Raw genomic sequence first — 19,523 nt, 5'->3', positions numbered from 1 at the left:
ACAGCCCCGCCTTCCCACTGGTGTTTATTCCTCCCTCGGTTTTCCAGGTGTAGAATAGGCGGGGCGGAGGGCCGGGGGCAGGAAGTGGATTTTTATAACCCGGAAGGGGAATCCTTCCTGGTTGTGTTGATGTTTTCAAGCAGCTACAGCGACTGCGGCTAAGAGAACCGTTGCGGAAGGATGGTGTGCGAAAAATGTGAGTTAAGGTGCCGCTTCGACAGGAGAGAGAGGGTAGGAGAACCTAACTGGAGTTCCCCGGGAACTGTGTCCTTTCTTTTTTTCCCTTCGGCCGCTGGTCTTTGGTTCTAGTTTTTGTCCTCCTACTGTCCTTTGACCATTCCGGCCCATCCCCAAAGACCATATTGCCCTAAATATTTTGCATTCTAGGTGGCTCTTCTGTTTTTGCACCTCTTCGTTTATTTGTGTTGTTTCCGTCCAATCCCAGGTCTCATCCCATACAGCTTCGTGACTGGCTCCTTCTCCCCACTGACCCTCAAGGAAAGGATCTTAAAAGTCACTTATATATTTGCCAGATTTAAGCAAATAAAAACGCCTAATTAAATTTGAATTTCAGTTAAACAGTGAATACTTTTTGGTATAAGTATATCCCACTAAGTATTGGTGACTTGGTTCTGTTTGCTGCTCCTTATTACTGTAAGAGTGCTTTGTCCTGAAGCACTTTTAGAACAATCTTTCTCCAAAAAAAGAAGTATTGTGAATCTGAAATTTGAACTTAACTGGGTATCCTGTATTTTATCTGACAGCCTGAAGTCAGTGTCCTGACTACTGTCTAATTAACAGAATCAATTTTGGTTGTATACCCTCAGTAGATACGACTTTGAACACAGACACCCATGAGTTTGAATCACAGGTCTTATATTAAGTAAAAGAATGGCCATGGACAAGTTACTTTAATAAATTCTCAGTGTGCAAAGAATACTTTTGCGTTTTTATATTTAGAGCCTGGCATAAGGATCACCCTACACAATAAGGCCTCACAGCTTTCCAACTTCATTTTCACTAGCCTTTATCCTTTTCACGCTTTGGCCATACCAGACTCTCTTGCATGCTCATGTGTACCCTGCGTTTTCCATGCCTTTCCTCGAGATGTGTGTCCTTTTTCTACTTTGTCTTCATCCTCTTTCCTCACAGTCCCATTGCTACATACCCTCTCTTTCACCTTTCCCACAGAGCTTTCCTGGATTTCCCTAGCCAAGATTATTTCTTTCTCTGTGGAATTTCTTCAAGTGTGTTAGCTTTCCATTTATTTTAGCTCTCAATTATTATACTTTTTTTTTTTTTTTCAGAGACAAGAGAGAAAGAGTCAGAGAGAAGGATAGATAGGGACAGACAGGCAGGAACGGAGAGAGATAAGAAGCATCCATCATCAGTTTTTCGTTTGGACACCTTAGTTGTTCATTGATTGCTTTCTCATATGTGCCTTGACGGTGGGCCTTCAGACCGAGTAACCCCTTGCTCAAGCCAGCAACCTTGGGTCCAAGCTGGTGAGCTTTGCTCAAACCAGATGAACCTACGCTCAAACTGGCGACCTCAGGGTCTCGAACCTGGGTCCTCCGCATCCCAGTTCGATGATCTATCCGCTGCGCCACTGCCTGGTCAGGCTTAATTATTATACTTTTTATTTGCCACCTTATATTTTAGTTAAATGGGTCTTAACTTGGTGGGGGGGTTCTCTGAACCCTTTGAAAATCTGATAAAAGCTGTACACTCATCAGAGTCTGTGAAAAAAAGGGAATACTGTATACAAAAAGTTTGTATATATAAATAATTTCTCCTAAGGTCCACCCCTAAACCCAAGTTAAGAACTACTGTTAGAGAAATCACAAGGCTCCTTGAAATTTAGAACTTAATCTGCCTCATTGGGTGGTTTTTTCTGTATTTTGTACCATAGTTTTTTGTTTTGTTTTGTTTTTTTACTTGGTATAAATGGTTTATAGATTCATTTATGGAATGAATAGACTTAACAGATTTGTTTACCTGATTTGTTTAAAGTATACAGAGGAAGCCTCGTATAAGCCTATTATACTACAAATTTTACCAAAGTCGTTTATCCATTGCCCACAGTTAATATCTCATTTCACTGGCCCTGACCCTAGCATTAATAGGCTCCTACTATAATATGACTGTTGATATCATTGTGAACTTTAGGTACAACATAGTGTATTTATTAGGTAAATTCCCCTCACTTCTACTATCTTGTTATAACAGGTGAAAAGAAACTTGGTACTGTTATCACTCCAGACACGTGGAAAGATGGTGCAAGGAATACCACAGGTATTTTCCTTTTAGAACACAGAAGTTGGATCAAATACTTCCTGTGAATAATGTTTTAACTTTTAGATTATTTGTAAAATGACATGTTATATGTACAAAATATTTCATCTATTAAACATTAAATTATACTGGATCCCTCAACAATTTAATATCTTATTTAGTTCTCTCAGTTACATATCAAGGTTCCTAATTTGGTAGGCAGGAGATTGTAAAATAATTAAATGATTTTCAAGCAATGAATAATATAGTAATTGATTTGATTCAGCTTAATTACAGTTGGTATTTGATTCCCCTCTCTTCAATTGATTGTTACATTCTTAAATCATTTAAATCAGTGGTCCCCAACCTTTTCTGGGCCACAGACCAGTTTAATGTCAGAAAATATTTTCACGGGCCAGCCTTTAAGGGTGGGATGGATAAATGTATCACGTGACCAAGACAAGTGTCAAGAGTGAGTCTTAGACAGATGTAACAGAGGGAATCTGGTCATTTTTTTAAAATAAAACATCGTTCAGACTTAAATATAAATAAAATGGAAATAATGTAAGTTATTTATTCTTTCTCTGCGGACCAGTACCAAATGGCCCATGGACCAGTACCGGTCCGCGGCCCGGAGGTTGGGGACCACTGATTTAAATGTTTCCACCTTCTTAATCAATTTTTTGCTATTAGATAATTTATTACAGACTACCTAGTATCACCTTCCTAATCATTAAATACAGTGCAAATGTCAAAAGGGAAGGAAAAAAACATTTTCACTGTATTCAGGTCTGTGGCACCAAAGTAAACCACAGTAATGGTTTCTAGATTTTACAGTGCATAAATTAAATGCAGATCCATTCCAAAAGTCCTCCTTTGAGTCTGAGAAATAAAATGATTGTGTTTTATCTAAATTGTCATTGTTTTTAATAACTTTTCTATTAAGTAATGTCTTAAGAACCTAGCTATTCAGTGAAGATTTTTGAAAATTTTGATAGAAGGTAGTCTCTTGGTAAGAGGTCAAAAAGTGAGCTTTTTAACTGTTTAATGTTATATTATGTATTATATGTGAAATATGTTGAAATAACTCACTGAAATATGTATGTTTCAATATAGAAAGTGGTGGAAGAAAGCTGAATGAAAATAAAGCTTTGACCTCAAAAAAAGCAAGGTAGGTAGGTATAGGAACATCTATAGAGCAGTAATATATAAAATTACTACTCTTTATTATTAAGCATACTTAAATGAATTTGGTGTGTGCCATTTTATTATAATAAGACACATAGTTCCTAGCATGCAAAACCAAGCTATCTGTTATAGCCTGCTGGTTTCACCCTGTTCTTCCTCACTGTCAATGAAGATATTAGTCCTACTTGCTTTTTCTAATTTCACCAGAAAATATGGCTTTTATTTTTTCTACTTCTTAATTATCTTGCAAATCAGGCAACAGAGAAATGTGGAAAGAGCATAAGTTCTGGAGTCAGACCTGAATTTGAATCTAGATTCTGTCACTGTCTCGCTCTGTGACCTTATACAAGTTAAGCCAGTTACTTTTCTGAACTTTACTTTTACATCTTAGAATGTCAATAAAAATGTCTTCTACCTTAAAAACAGTTCTTGACACCAGGCTTTATTATATCCAGTCTTAAAAACCCCGTGAACCGTCCCAGCTGCCACCTCATTTCCTGGCTTCCCTTCACAGCAGAAGTTTTCAAAAACCTTACCTAGATAGTTTCTCTGGCCTAAGTTCCATTCTCTCCTTCAGCCATTCCAGTCAAACCTTTATCCCAACCACACCCCTGAAACTGCTTTTATCAAGATCACACTGACCTTTAAAACTGATGTCTGCTTCTTTATTCTTACGTTACGTAACCTTTAACAGCTCTTTATATTTGGAACCCTTTCTTCTTTTGGCTCTGGGATACCACACTTCTTTTCTCCCAACCCACTGGCTATTCCTTCTCAATCAGGTGCCCCTGGACTCAGTCCTAGCCTTTTTTTTTTTTTTTCTATTTATAAATTTATAGTTTCTACTTAATTGACTTTAGTCCAAATGGCTTTAAATTCAAAGTGTCTGTTAATAATTTCCAAATGTATATCTCTAGTCCTGACTTCTCTGAGCTCCAAACATACATCCAGCTGTCTACTTGACTTATCCAATTGGATGTCTTTAACAGGTAACCTCTTTTTCTTTCAGTCTTCTCATCATTGCACCACTGTCCAATCCAGTTGTGTAAGCCTAAAGGCTAGAATTCCTCACTGGTGCTCTCCTACCCTCACTTCCCATACCCATCAGCAAGTTCTTTGGTTCTGCTACCCAAATGGAACCTGACGCCATCTGCTTTTGTCCATCTCACTACTATTTCCGTGTTCCAAACCACTGTTATTTCTTACTTGTGTATCTTATTAACTTTCTATCTCCCTGCTTCCTCTCTATTTCCCTATAGTTAAGTCTTACAGTAACCAGAGCAGTCCTCTAAAGGACATGTAACTTCTTTGCTCATAACCTCCATTGGTTTTCTTTTCACGTTGAATAAAATCTAAGCCCCCTACTATGCTCTTACAAGGCCCCCCATTATCTGACCCCTCCCACCTCTCTGACTTATTATAGCGACCCCCGTGTCAGGTATCCAAGCCCACTCCCACTGGGAGAGGTTTGTGTTTCCTGTTCCTTTCTTCTAGAGCTCACCCCTCAGAACTTAACAGAGTCGGCTCCTTATTGTTACTCAGGTCTCAGTGGAAATTTTACCTCCTCAGAGAAGGTTCCTAACCAATATCTAAACTCTTCCTTCTCCTCATGTTTGCCACAGTCCCCTGTTTGAATTTTCTCTGCAGCACATATAACTATCTGAAAAGCGTGTTTGTTTCATTACTTACTGTCCCTCTCCTCTCAGTAGAATGTCAGCTTGTTTTAAAACAGTCACAGGCATGTTGTATATAGCACTCAGTATAAATTTGCTGAGGAAATAAATACCTATTGATAACATCATCCCAAGGATTGAAGGAATAATAAAAATAAAGCTTTTATTATATCCAGTGCCTGGCACAAAAATAGCACAATAGACTTAATCTTTTAAGTGATGAGCAGTGTCATACTATGTATTTTAACTGACATATTGCTGTCTTCTAAGACCATTTAGTTATTTAATAATTTATTTTTAAAGATTGTATAATTTAGATAATTCTAGTTCCTTTTTACTCCCAAATTTACTCCGCAATCATTAAAAAGTAACTATTACTGTTGGGGGTCTTTAAATATCTCACTTTGAAAAGTGCACTAATGTATTGCATTGAATCAAAACACCATAATTTATAAGATGTATCATTACTTTAAGAAAGAGAAAGCTGCCAGTTGTAAGCTTTCAGAAATATGAAAATGTACATCTTAGAATGATAAAATATAGTTTTAAGAAAAAGTAATCTCCAGACATACAGGTTGAAACAAATTAAGTTTTTGAAAAAAACAAATAGTGCCTATCTTCTCTTGTGGGGAGCAAAGTAACATTCTGTTGGGTTTGACAAATTAACCTTTGAATATGAGCTATTGTACTCTATCTACCCCAAGAGAAAAGAGGGTTCGTATTCAGTATATGAGTATTGTTAAAAAAAGTTACTGCCAAGTTAAGGGAAAGTATTTCCTCTGAAGTTATTTTCCCTATAAGTCACTGTAAGGTGGCATTTTTATATAGTAGGGTCATTTTTATCCAAAGATATTAGATCAGTTAATTGAAGACATCATTGAAAGTAGGCAATCTTTAAATATATACGTATTTTATTTTATTTTATTTATTCATTTTAGAGAGGAGAGGGGGGGGGGGAGGAGAGAGAGACAGGGGGGAGCAGCTGAAAGCATCAACTCCCATATGTGCCTTGACCAGGCAAGCCCAGGGTTTCGAACTGGCGACCTCAGTGTTCCAGGTCGACGCTTTATCCACTGCGCCACCACAGGTCAGGCCTACATATTTTACTTTCAATTAAAGCACATAATTCAACATACATTCATTAGTCATTTAGTATCGAGACAAAGCCTTTTGAGTATGAGTTCTTCATCATTTTCCTCATATAATTCATAACCAGATTATATATCTCCAGTATCTTTAAAGTGGAACAAGAACTGACAGTTGCAAAGTGCCAAATGCTGCCACTTAGGATTTTTTCCCTTTTTTTTTTTTTTTTTTTTTTTTATTTCTCTGAAGCTAGAAACGGGGAGAAACAGTCAGACAGACTCCCACATGCGCTCGACCGGGATCCACCCAGCACGCTCACCAGGGGGCGACGCTCTGCCTCTCCGGGGTGTTGCTCTGTCCCGACCAGAGCCACTCTAGCGCCTGGGGCAGAGGCCAAGGAGCCATCCCCAGCGCCCGGGCCATCTTTGCTCCAGTGGAGCCTCGGGTGCGGGAGGGGAAGAGAGAGACAGAGAGGAAGGAGAGGGGGAGGGGTGGAGAAGCAGATGGTTGCTTCTCCTGTGTGCCCTGGCCGGGAATCGAATCCAGGACTTCTGCACACCAGGCCGACGCTCTACCACTGAGCCAACTGGCCAGGGCCTTTTTCCCAATTTTTAACAGTTGTCTTTCCCATACCTAGATCAATAGCAGTTTTAATAGTTCACACTTAACTAGTTATCCTAAAGCATTTACTTAGTTTTTAATAGAATCAGTCATTCTTTTTGTACCCATATTTCATTATTTTATCAGTTTCCATAGTATTTAATTCTGTCACACCGATTGACAAATACATTGGCCATAAGCAAGTATAGAGTAGCCAGCTGGAAGAGTGCTTGCCTATCAAGTATAGAGTTTGCTTGAGGGATGGAGAGCATAGATTAATCCCATCTGTTGCTTAAGTGAGATTATCTGAGAGTGTTTCTATGGTATTACACATTTTTATTTCTTTTTTAAAAATCTCTAGATTTGATCCATACGGAAAGAATAAGTTCTCCACTTGCAGAATTTGTAAAAGTTCTGTGCACCAACCAGGTTCTAATTACTGCCAGGGCTGTGCCTACAAAAAGGGTAAGTTTAATATCATTTTTGTATTAAACATTTTATTTGGTACTGATTTGGATAATGTAGAAAAAGGAGTAGCCTTTATACATCCTATTAAAGTCAAATCCTTTCTTTCTAAAGTAAAATAGAACTTGTCATTAAAAGTGTATATTTTCTTTTTTCCTTTTCTGATGCAGTAAAATTATGCTTTTAGCTTCAGGATTAATTTAAATTAGCCAAACTGTTGGAATTAGATATTTGTTGGTATTATGATTTGATGCTCATATGTTTTCTTTTGTTTTAGGCATCTGTGCAATGTGTGGAAAAAAGGTTTTGGATACCAAAAACTACAAGCAAACGTCTGTCTAGGTGTATTGATGAAGCGTCTGGCTTTCTATATGATTTTGCTTTCTGTTGTAAATTTTCAAGGCATACATCATGTTCAAATTACAAAATAACATGTTTTCAGAAGTCTTAATATTAACGATGTTACTAGTCTGCCTTATAGCATTTTGTTGAACAGAAAAAAAATGTTATCCTAGTTCTACTGCACTTTTTATTTAACATTATTCACATAATTCTTATTATCCTCTCCCTCTACTTGCAGTTATTGCAAGAATGAAAAAGATTATTGATATTTGCTCAGAACTTGACATCCAGAATTATAATTTTCCCCTCATTCCCTGTTGGTTGCCTAGTTCTTAGAATCATCAGTCCCTTAATTAATTGAAGCTTCACAGGGTATTTAATTTAACTATCTGAGGCCATTATTGCTGAATGGTTTCTTAGAAACTAGCCTTGACCCAAATCAAATACAAGTTGTATTTAATGATATTTAAAAATTTGTTCTTGAAGCCATAGTGCTAATACCACCACTCATGTGAGAATAACACAAGGGACACCCCACGGTATACCCAATTGAACACACGAATTTCAGGAAAACATGTTACACTCATGACCTTGAATGTACACTGTTATGAAAGCCAGGAGATTGTGTTTATTGTGATGATGTATAATGAAAATAAATCACCACTCTTTTGGGAAAGCTCTTTGAAGTAAAAATGAAACTTTGTTAACTCCCCCTTACACAAAATAAAAGAACATTTTGATTCAAAGGAAGAATTTTCTTATGCTACCTTCAGAGATTCAGGACTTCTGCTTTGGAAACCTGCAGCCTGCTAGGGGAGACCAATACAGTAAACCCCTGTGGCTGAGTACAGTATGTCAGTATGTATAAATACCGCTATTAAACGTGTAAAATAGAAAACATGATATATGTAGTATAGATATTGCATTTTTATTTTAAAATTATGGAAAATAAAGTTTTGACTGTTTATAAGGTTTTTTTATTTTAATTATTTTTCATTATTCAGTGAGAGGAAGGGAGGCAGAGAGACAGACTCCCGCATGCACCCTGACTGGGATCCACCCGGCAAGCCCAGTAGGGAGCGATGCTCTGCCCATCTGAGGTGTTGCTCCATTGCCTGGTAAGCGAGCTCTTAGACCCTGAGGCGAGGCCATGGAGCCATCCTCAGTGCCCATGGAGAACTTGCTCCAGTCACCATGGCTGCAGGATGGAGGAGAGAGAGAGAAAAGCAAGAGGGAGAGTGGTGGGGAAGCAGATGGGCGCTTCTCCTGTGTGCCCTGACTTGAATGGGAATCAAACCAGATATCCGCACGCTGGCCAATGCTCTACCGCTGAGCCAACTGGCCAGGGCCAGGTTCTTTAAATTGTGTTTCTGGCATATGTTGTTACTAGTATCTAGAAAAATCACAGGGATAATGTAAACTATAATAACTATATCTGTGAAGGTAGGAAATGGCTTCTCATGCTTGAATCAATTTGGGACTTTTAGTCAGAATCAAGAAAAGGGATTCATAATAGGGCTCAGTTACTAAGAAGGTGGCCCAAATAACGTTAAAAGTCAGGTTGGCCAACTTTGGGAAAGGTACATTTCTTGGATGTTAACTGGAATCAACTTCTACAACTCACATTTTATATTTATGCTTTGAGTAGCCTCCTTCCATAAGTGATCCAGAGGCCAGACTCAGGTTTTCCTATGAAGGTTTTTATTAGTGTTAAGCCTCAGAACAGAATGTAAATACAGTATTACAAATCTTCATATCATTGAAATAATATGATTGCCATACATTTAATAGGGTTTATTAGATGAGAAGGAAAATCCCAAAAAAAACACATGAACATAAAATATTTTTTAAAAGAAGACATAAAACATTTAAGATAACAATTAAGGCCAGGTGTAATTTGTTGTGTGTGTATGTGTGCATGACCAGGATCCACCCAGCATGCCCTCCAGGAGGTGATGCTCTGCCCATCTGGGGCTTTGCTCCATTGCAACCAGAGCCATTCTAGCGCCTGTGATGGAGACCATGGAGCCATCCTCAGCACCTGGGCCAACTTTGCTCCAATGGAGCCTTGGCTCCGGGAGGGGTAGAGAGAGGAAGGAGAGGGGGAAGGGTGGAGAAGCTAATGGGCACTTCTGCCATGTGCCCTGGCCAGGAATTGAACCCGGAACTTCCACATACTGGGCTGATAGTACCAATGAGCCAACTGGCCAGGGCCCTAAGGCCAAGTGTAGTTTTAAAGAAAACAGAAAAATGATAAAATAGGTATTTTTTTAAAAATCTCAGACTACACAAATATGACTGCATTTAATATTTAAATACAGGGGGTCCTTGGGTTATGACAGTCTCAATATACGGTATTTTGAGTTTGCGATGCTCCCATAAAAACTTAAAAATATTAAGACGTGTTTTGGTTTACGCCATTAGTGTTGTACTTAATGGATTATGTGGGCAAACTAGTTTGGTGGCATAGCAGAAGAATGATGTAGTTAGACAAATCAAAATTTTGTAAACATCATGGTAAAATTTTTTTCAGGTAAGAATCATCAAAGGATGCTAATCTAGGAGGGCCAGGTTTGATGAGGAATAAAATAGCAACATGGTCTCAAATTTTTTTCCTCACAAATTAACCACTAATTGCAAAGGAGAAACAGTAACTACACAGTGACTGGCAATATCTTACCGAAGTGATCAAAGTGAACATTACCAATAAGGATACATCACTCACAGTATTTCAACCCACACTGCATAACCTGAATTTAAACGTAAAGAAACATTGGAAAAGCCCAAGGTGTGGGATGTCCTATGCATTAAACTGTTATATATTTTTCAAATATATCAATACTACAAAAGAAAGAGAGGCTAAAGAGTTATGATAGAGCAGGGGTCCCCAAACTATGGCCCACAGGCCGCATGCGGCCTCCTGAGGCCATTTATCCAGCCCCCACTGCACTTCCGGAAGGGGCACCTCTTTCATTGGTGGTCAGTGAGAGGAGCATAGTTCCCATTGAAATACTGGTCAGTTTGTTTATTTAAATTTGTTCTTTATTTTAAACATTGTATTTTTTCCCGTTTTGTTTTTTTACTTTAAAATAAGATATGTACAGTATGCATAGGAATTTGTTCATAGTTTTTTTTATAGTCCGGCCCTCCATTGGTCTGAGGGACAGTGAACTGGCCCCCTGTGTAAAAAGTTTGGGGATCCCTGTGATAGAGGAACACAAACCCAATTGAACAACAAATGCAATTGGAAGAGGAACTGTAGATGAAAATATTGTTATCAATGTTAAGGTCCTGAATTTGGTAACTACTTAGTATGCTTGTTCTTATGAAGTACAGACATAGCACTGAAGGGTAAAAGGTATGATGTCCACAATACACTCTCAAATGGGTCAAAGAAAATTAACAAGGGATAGAAAATAGTAAAGCAAATATGAGAAACATTAAAGTCAAAGTGTAGAACAATATATGCATTTCTTCTATTTAAAATTCCCTTTTGGTACAAAATAAATGCTTTTTTTCCTGACCATTTGCATGTTAGCTACAGATATGATGCCTCTTTACCTCAAATATTTGTGTACTTCCTAAGAACAAGGATATTTTCTAATGTAACCACAGCACAATTATCAAAATCAGAAAATTAACTTTAATGCAATACTATTTTCCATATTTCACTAACTTCCACTAGGGGCTTTCTCTTTTCTTTAAAAAAACCTCTTTTTTCTTCTTTTTCAAGTGAGAGAAGGGGAGATAGAGAGACAAGCTCCTGCATGCGCTCCAACTGGATCCACCTGGCAACTCCTGTATGGGGCCAATGCTCTGTCCATCTGGGACTGTTCTCACAACTGAGCTATGTTTAGCACCTGAGGTGGAAGCTCCACAGAGCCATACTCAGTGAATGGGCTTTATTTTTGTTTTTTTTTAAATTGGAACAGGACACATTCCAGGATAACACATTAAATTTAGCTTCCATGTCTCTAGTTTAGAACAATTCTTCAATTTGTCTTTCAAAAATGTCAAGGTGAAACATATGTTATGACCAGTTATTTTATAGAATGCCCCTTAATCCTAGCTTCTTTTTTTTTTAATGGTTCTTACTGATTAGAGTGAGCTTAGGCATTTTTGGCGGAATGTCCTAGAAGTGGTGTGTCCTTTTCAGTGCATCATCATGGAGTCAGTTGTCCCACTTCAAAGTGTCAATTTCTACCACTTCTTTTAGATGGCATCTGCTAGATTCTCCATGATAAAGTGTCTTTTTATTTAGTAAGCATTTCATGGAGAGATACTTTGAGACTGTAACTATTTTATTTCTCAGCGAACTTTCATGCCTATTGAGCATCCAGTGATGTTTCTTGGCTGAATTAATTATTACTCTGATGGTTGCCAATTGGTTTTTCAATTATGTCATTCCTTGCGCATGTATTAGTTGGCGTTCTGTTGTAAGGAAAAGCTTTTTCTTTTTATTATATTAGTATGAACTCATGTATTCCTCTTTGATTCAGTCTGTTACTCTCATTTGTTTATATATTAAATCGTCCCAGATTTGGCCAGACGTTTCAAGCTGGCTCCTGGCTCATTCTGACATGTCCTTACCATTTTTTGAGAAATGCCTTATTTTCCAGCACAAGTGTTTCAAGTTTATCTTACTGTTTTTCTTTTCCCACCCAGCCTGAAATCATCCATTTTTCCAAAGATTCTATTTTTTTTTTATTGTGTTTAGAACCTAAGATCTGGGCCTGCTGGGATGTCATTGCATCTAGGCCTCTTCCACAGAAAAAAACAAGAAAATGTATATATTAAAAATTACATGTTCTATTGATATTTCCAATTCCAATCTAACCCCACAGACTCTTCCACGCCTTTCTCCATTCAATATTTGTGTCTTTGGCCTGACCAGGTGGTGGCACAGTGGATAGAGCGTCGGACTGGGATGTGGAAAGACCCAGGTTCGAGACCCCGAGGTCACCAGCTTGAGTGCGGGCTCATCTGGTTTGAGCAAAAGCTCACCAGCTTGGACCCAAGGTCACTGGCTCGAGCAAGGGGTTACTCAGTCTGCTGAAGGCCCGCAGTCAAGGCACATATGAGAAAGCAATCAATGAACAACTAAGGTGTCACAATGAGCAATGATTGATGCTTCTCATCTCTCCGTTCCTGTCTGTCCCTGTCTATCCCTCTCTCTGACTCTCTCTCTGTAAAAAAAAAAAAAAAAAAAAAAAAAAAAAAATATATATATATATATATATATATATATATATATATATATATATATTTGTGTCTTCTTCCACAGTAAGAACCTTAGCTTCCAACATCATCAATATAATTACTCGATTTTCATAGTGGTCATGTATTTGTAATTAAAAATAATTTTAAGCTTTAAAAAGAAAATCTAGGAAACCCCACAGGCAAATTACACACATGCAAATGTCATTCATCAGTCTGTCATTACATAAAAATCTTGGAAACAATATATATTTGCTGCGTCCCAGAAAAGTTTGACAAATGAACAAATGGTACTACTTTTTTCAATTCATCTAACATTTATTGTACCTCTACTTTGTTTTCATCCTTAGACTACTGTTATAGGTGCTAAAACTTTTGCTTATAAGCAAGAAATTGATAACCCATAAAATTAATGTCAAATTATAACAATTAAGGTGTGACAATAGATAGAAGAAAAATATATTGAAAGAATAGACTAAAGAGAGAAAGTGGTTCAAAAGCAAAAATTTTAGCAAAACAAAACAACAAAAAACCAGGAACAAGACTAAGGTGGTACTAGGAAAACGGAAATAAAGGGAGATTTAGAAAAAACAGATAATAAATTTCACAGGATTTGTCATCTGAGTGTGGGGGGAATGAGAAGAGTCATAGTGGGTGTCATTTAGATGTGGTAATAGTATGTTTCTCCACCAGATGGCAATGGTGTTCTTTGGTTTTCCATCTTGCTAAAAGATTTAGTTTTAGCAACTTAAAGGTCAAATAAGTAGACTTAAATTTCCAACATTGTGAACAAGTTAGCCAGAGAAACTTGCCATACAAATCCTGGGAAAATATATACACACACATATACATATACATATACATATACATATATTCACACACATGCACACACACATTTTTAAATATGTATATAAAATTTTCCAGTCTACCTGAATCATTACTAGCTAGAAGCAGTGGTCATTGGGACTTGGACATGAGCTGCAAAGTATAGAATTGTGACAACAATTCCAGTGCCATGCGGACTTTTCCTGGATGTGGACTTCTTCTGGACTCTTGCTCCTTGTGATAGCTCCTAACGGACTGAACTGGGGTTGGGTTGCATTCGCAGGGATTTGGAATGGTGTTGGTGCCAACTTGGACTTGGTGAACATGTTAAGGACACTACTCTTTTATGGATTCTTGCTGTATTGGCCAAGAGTTTGCTTAAAGGCTTTAATCACTGTAAAAAAAAAAAAAAAAAAAAAAAAAAATATATATATATATATATATATATATATATATATATATATGACTGGATATAGAAGATGTGGCACATATACACTATGGTATACTACTCAGCCATAAGAAATGATGACATCGGATCATTTACAACAAAATGTGGGATCTTGATAACATTATACGGAGTGAAATAAGTAAATCAGAAAAAAACAAGAACTGCATGATTCCATACATTGGTGGGACATAAAAACGAGACTAAGAAAAAAAAAAAACGAGACTAAGAGACATGGACAAGAGTGTGGTGGTTATGGGGGGGGGAGGGAAGAAGGGAGAGGGGGAGGGGCACAAAGAAAACTAGATAGAAGGTGACAGAGGACAATCTGACTTTGGGTGATGGGTATGCAACATAATTGAATGACAAGATAATCTGGACATGTTTTCTTTGAATATATGTACCCTGATTTATTGATGTCACCCATTAAAATTAATGAAAATTTATGTATAAAAAAAAAGAGCCTGACCTGTGGTGGCGCAGTGGATCAAGCTTCGACCTGGAACGCTGAGGTCGCCGGTTCAAAACCCTGGGATTGCCCGGTCAAGGCACATATGGGAGTTGATGCTTTCTGCTCCCCCCCTCCTCCCTCTCCCTCTCTCTCTCTCTCTCTCTGTCTCCTTTAAAATTAATAAATAAATAAAAATAATTAATAAAAAAGAAGTAAACAAGCAAAAATAAATAAATATGTATATAATTAAACTGGCAAGAAAGTAATAATGATTCTCAGAAGCCAGAAACAAAGGGAGAGTGCAAATTCAAAGGGTAAACTAACACCAAAGCCAGTGCTTGCTGTTAGGAGCATCTGCCAATCCCCTGGGTCTCTAAAGCATAATTTTAAAGGGCATCACACACATGGAAGACAAAGTCATGGACTTGAGCAAGATAGGAACTTAGATCAGAGACATGCATAAAGGCAATACTTTTGGAATTTTAACATATTGTTCTGCACTGTGACTTCTTTTTATAATGTTTCTCATATTTACTTTACCATTTTTTCTCTATCTCTTGTTATATATTTTTTCCTTGACTCATTTGAGAGTATATTGCAGACATCATATCCTTTACCCTTCAACACTACGTCTATGCTTCATAAGAATAAGCATACTAAGTACAGTTACCAAATTCAGGACCTTAACATCGGTGACAATACTTTCATCTACAGTCCCCCTTCCAATTGCATTTGTTGTTCAGTTGGGTTTTTATTTTTTGTTACAATATGTAGTTTAAGATTATATGTTCCTTTACCATGACTCTTAAATCTGGAACAGTTCTTTAGCCTCTCTTTGTCTTTCGTAATATTGATGGGTTTAAAGAATATGGGGCAATTAAAATATAGAACACAGCACCCACATACACATAAAGACAGTGGGGACACTTTGCTATCTTGGCCTTTACCCTGGGAAGACCAGGGCAGGAGGAGAGGGGATTAAAAATCTCTCCAGAGACTTCAGCACAAAGATCCAAAGATTAAATATATACATATATATATTATATATATATATATATGAAATGGAAATTAAGACATGAAAGGTAGAAGAGTCTCCCATACCATCCAAAGTTCCAGAACAGATATATTTAACTTTTTTTTAATAATCTTAAAAATCAGAAATGAAATGAAATGACATTTTTAGGAAGGCAAGTGAGTTTACAGCCAACAGATCCTCACTAGAGGACATTTCTAAAAAGTATATCAGGAAGAAGGAAATGAGCTCAAAAGGAAGGTAGAAAACATGAGAAAGAATAGTGAGTTCCAGAAAACGGTAAATAAAGTGGTGGGCAAAAGTAGGTTTACAGCTCATACCAAAAAATGACAAGAATAAACATTTGTGTACTCACAACTGTAAGCCTGCATTTGCCCACCCCTGTATGTAGGGAACTGTAGTCAAACATTGATTGTATAAGATGACAGTAACAAATTTGTGGAGTTAATAATAACTAAAGCACTAGAAAATAGAATGCAAGTAGGAGCTGAGAATTGAACTTGTTAGAAAAGGAAGTCCAAAGATAGGAGGAAAAGGAAATTAATAAAATATAAATGAATCACATAAAACATACCAAAAAAGAAATAGCTCAACAGAGCAAAAGGTCAGTGCTTTGTAAAGACTAGTAAAATTGTACAACCTCTAGCAACTGATAAAAAGTCAGGAATGATCAATCTTAAGTATAAGCAATAGAACATAATTATAGATGCAACAAATATTTTAAAAAAGAATATTTTGAATAAACATGCCAACATATTTGAAAAATGTTATATGAAATAGTTTTCTATAAAAATAATAGGGGTTGCCTGACCAGGCGGTGGTGCAGTGGATAGAGCATCAAACTGGGATGCGGAGGACCCAGGTTCGAGACCCTGAGGTCGCCAGCTTGAGCCCGGCTCATCTGGTTTGAACAAAAGTTCACCAGCTTGAGCCCAAGGTTGCTGGCTTGAGTAACGGGTTACTCGGTCTGCTGAAGGCCCGTGGTCAAGGCACATATGAGAAAGCAATCAATGAACAACTAAGGTGCCACAAAGAAAAACTGATGATTGATGCTTCTCATCTCTCTGCGTTCCTGTCTGTCTGTCCCTATCTATCCCTCTCTCTGTCTCTAAATAAATAAATAAATAAATAAATAAATAAATAAATAAATAAAATCTTTAAAAAAAAATAGGGGTTAAAATTGACTCAAGAAGAAATTAAAAATTTTAAAGGATCTATAATCATTTAAAAAATATTATCAGGAGTTAAAGAAACTCCAGAGTGAGATGGTTTTATAGGTGAGTTATTCAAAAATTCTAATAACAAGTGCTTCCAAACTTACACACATTTTTTCAAACATACTAAGAGTAGGAATAGTCCTCAACTCACTTATAAGGCTAGTCTTGTAAAGGAAAATTACAGAGCATTATTGATCAGGAGCAAAGATGGAAATGCTAGAAAAGGAATCCAGCAATGCATAACAGTTAATATTTTGTGACTAATGTGGATTAATACCAGGAATGCAAGATTGGTCAACATTTGGAAAAACTATTAATACCCACATTAACAAATTCATGGGGAAAAAACTATGACCATTTTCAAAATAAACAACAACCAATCATAATAAAACTGTTAGTAAACTAGAATAAAAATTCCTCCACCTAGTAAAGGGTAACATCAAAAAGCCCACAGAAAATATATCAAGTGTTAAATACACTGGCTTTAAAATCAGTAACAAGACAAAAATGTCCACTCTTACCATTTCTATTCAACGTACTGGAGATCCTAGCCAGTGCAATAAAATAAGACAAAGGAGGAAAAAAGAGTATAGCGATCAGAAAGAAGAAATAGAACCCTTATTATTTGCAGTATTTCAGTATTCTGTGGATTCCAAAAGAATCCACAGGAAATTATTAAGATAAATAAACGTAGTTTATCTAATGTACCACAAAGGAGATCAATACACAGAAGTAAAACGTATTTCTGCATAGCAGCAAAAACAGAAAATGTAATTTAAAAGTAGATTCTATGTAATAGCGACCAAAAATGTAATAGAAGAATATAATAGAAGGTATTCAAGTTCTCTGTATAGAAAGTTATAAAATTTTATTGAACAAGGTAGAATTCAACAAGCTGATCATAAAAATTATATGGAAGAGCAAAGGGCCAAACAGCACTTTTAAAGAATAACAAGTTGGAGGGATTTGATGCACCAAGTATAAATGATTATTATAAAACTGAAGTATTAAGGCAGTATGGTATTAACAAAGACAGAAACAAAGAGGCCAGGTGTAGCTGAATACATACATAGAAAGGTGGCATTGTAAATTAGTGGGGAAATTCTTCAGCGAATTTAAACTGGACAAAAGTCAAATCCAGGACTTAGATGTGAAAGACAGTCCTGCTCTGCCTGTTGTCCAATATCAGAAAACAGTTTTCTAAATTTTGTCCACTTTTCTTATTCAGACAAAAAGGTAAATTGGGTCCCCAGGAGTCCATCATGGTCATTAACTGGAAGTCAAGGACAGTTTTTTAGAGTTTTCTTCCTATTGAGTCTTTTCTCTCCCTGTCACTTTTATCTGTTTGTCTAGATCTCTATCTTCCTTGGTTTTTTTTTCTCAGATGTCTGATCAGTTTTTGTTTTCTGCTCACTCTTAATAAGGTAGGGGGACTATTGGAAACTGTGTGTTGGTGTGCAAGTTGACCATAATTTCATGTAAGGCAGAGTTTATCAAAAATGACACTACTGACATTTTTGGACCTGATAATTCTTTGTTGTGGGAGGCTTTTCTTGTGCGTTGTAGCATCCCTGGCCTCTGCTCACCAGATGCCAGTGGCACTCCCCTGAGGTTTGTAACAACCAAAAATGTCTCCAGACATTGCCAGATGCCTCTAGCTGAGAGTTACTGATGTAGGATGATCTATCTGGGCTATTTGTCAGTATCTTTAGCAATTTCCTCTTGAGATAAAGTCTCCACAAAATCATCCCCCAATTTCTCTTGCATGCAAGGTAAAGTGGAAAGAATTCAGGGAGCCTTATTATTCAATATACATGCATTCACATATTCTTCCTGTTTTAAGTAATTCACACCCATCCTCACCTGTGCCTGGTGTTCCTCCAATTCAGAAATATCTGTTTCCCAGTTTCTGGAGCCTAAACCTCTAGACCAGTGGTTCTCAAAGTGTGCGCCAGGGCGCACTGGTGCGCCCTAGAAGATTTCCAGGTGTGCCCTATGGTATTCCAGAGAAATATGTGCCTGTTGGGGACCAAAAAACTAACAGGGTTTTTGGAGTTTAGATTATTGGGGGGCAGAGGTGTGGGAAATTGACTGTAAGCTGACAGTCTGCCCAACCCCCCACCTCACTTGCCTGATTAGGTTGCAAAAGGCTGTTAAGCTGTGGTGCTGTATTATTTACACTACCCCCCATGTTCCCCAGAAAGACTGGAAGCAAGTTTCTTCTATCCTTTGGTGTAAAGTTAAGATGATATATATGGTGGGGGGTTTCTGCGTTCAACACAATTAAGAGTAAAAAGAGAGGAATTCTTCAATGTATTGACAAGGAAATGAGAGTTTGCCTTTCAAATATATGCCCAAATATTGAAATTGCTAGGACACATCAGGCTCATGTTTCCCATAAACACAAGAATGTTTCATTAACACATTTGCGTAAGACCTGCTGAATTTACTAAATCTTACTAAGAATGTATCTATATATATAAAAATATAACTTTTTTGTCATTTTTAAAATGTTTTAACCCCTCTTTTTTACGAATTCTAAAAAGCATAACTCAAAAAAATGTAACATAAAAATGTTTTTTTGCCTGACCAGGTGGTGGCACAGTAGATAGAGCATCGGACTGGGATGCGGAAAGACCCAGGTTCGAGACCCCGAGGTCGCCAGCTTGATCGCGGGCTCATCTGGTTTGAGCAAAAGCTCACCAGC

The 19,523-nt window shown here is 37.3% G+C and overlaps 1 protein-coding gene across 1 annotated transcript; it reads left to right on the top strand.

Annotated features, from left to right (window-relative positions):
• Positions 1–70: 70 nt before the first annotated feature.
• On the top strand, positions 71–8,598 carry CRIPT (CXXC repeat containing interactor of PDZ3 domain). Its single transcript, XM_066372390.1, has 5 exons — positions 71–196; positions 2,230–2,295; positions 3,391–3,445; positions 7,183–7,286; positions 7,564–8,598. Exons 1-5 carry the CDS (start codon positions 181–183, stop codon positions 7,626–7,628), a joined length of 306 nt encoding a protein of 101 aa, XP_066228487.1. The 5' UTR covers positions 71–180; the 3' UTR covers positions 7,629–8,598.
• Positions 8,599–19,523: the final 10,925 nt, after the last annotated feature.

This window comes from Saccopteryx leptura, chromosome 3, assembly GCF_036850995.1.
Source record: "Saccopteryx leptura isolate mSacLep1 chromosome 3, mSacLep1_pri_phased_curated, whole genome shotgun sequence".
Taxonomy (NCBI): Eukaryota; Metazoa; Chordata; class Mammalia; order Chiroptera; family Emballonuridae; genus Saccopteryx; species Saccopteryx leptura.
Note: the sequence above shows the minus strand (reverse complement) of the source record. Positions and strands in the feature narration are given on the sequence as shown.

Excerpts from the sequence above, each read along its gene's own strand:
- CRIPT (XM_066372390.1), top strand. Across the intron at positions 2,296-3,390 it reads TGGTGCAAGGAATACCACAG|AAAGTGGTGGAAGAAAGCTG; the intron begins GTATTTTCCTTT and ends GTTTCAATATAG. Across the intron at positions 7,287-7,563 it reads GGGCTGTGCCTACAAAAAGG|GCATCTGTGCAATGTGTGGA; the intron begins GTAAGTTTAATA and ends CTTTTGTTTTAG.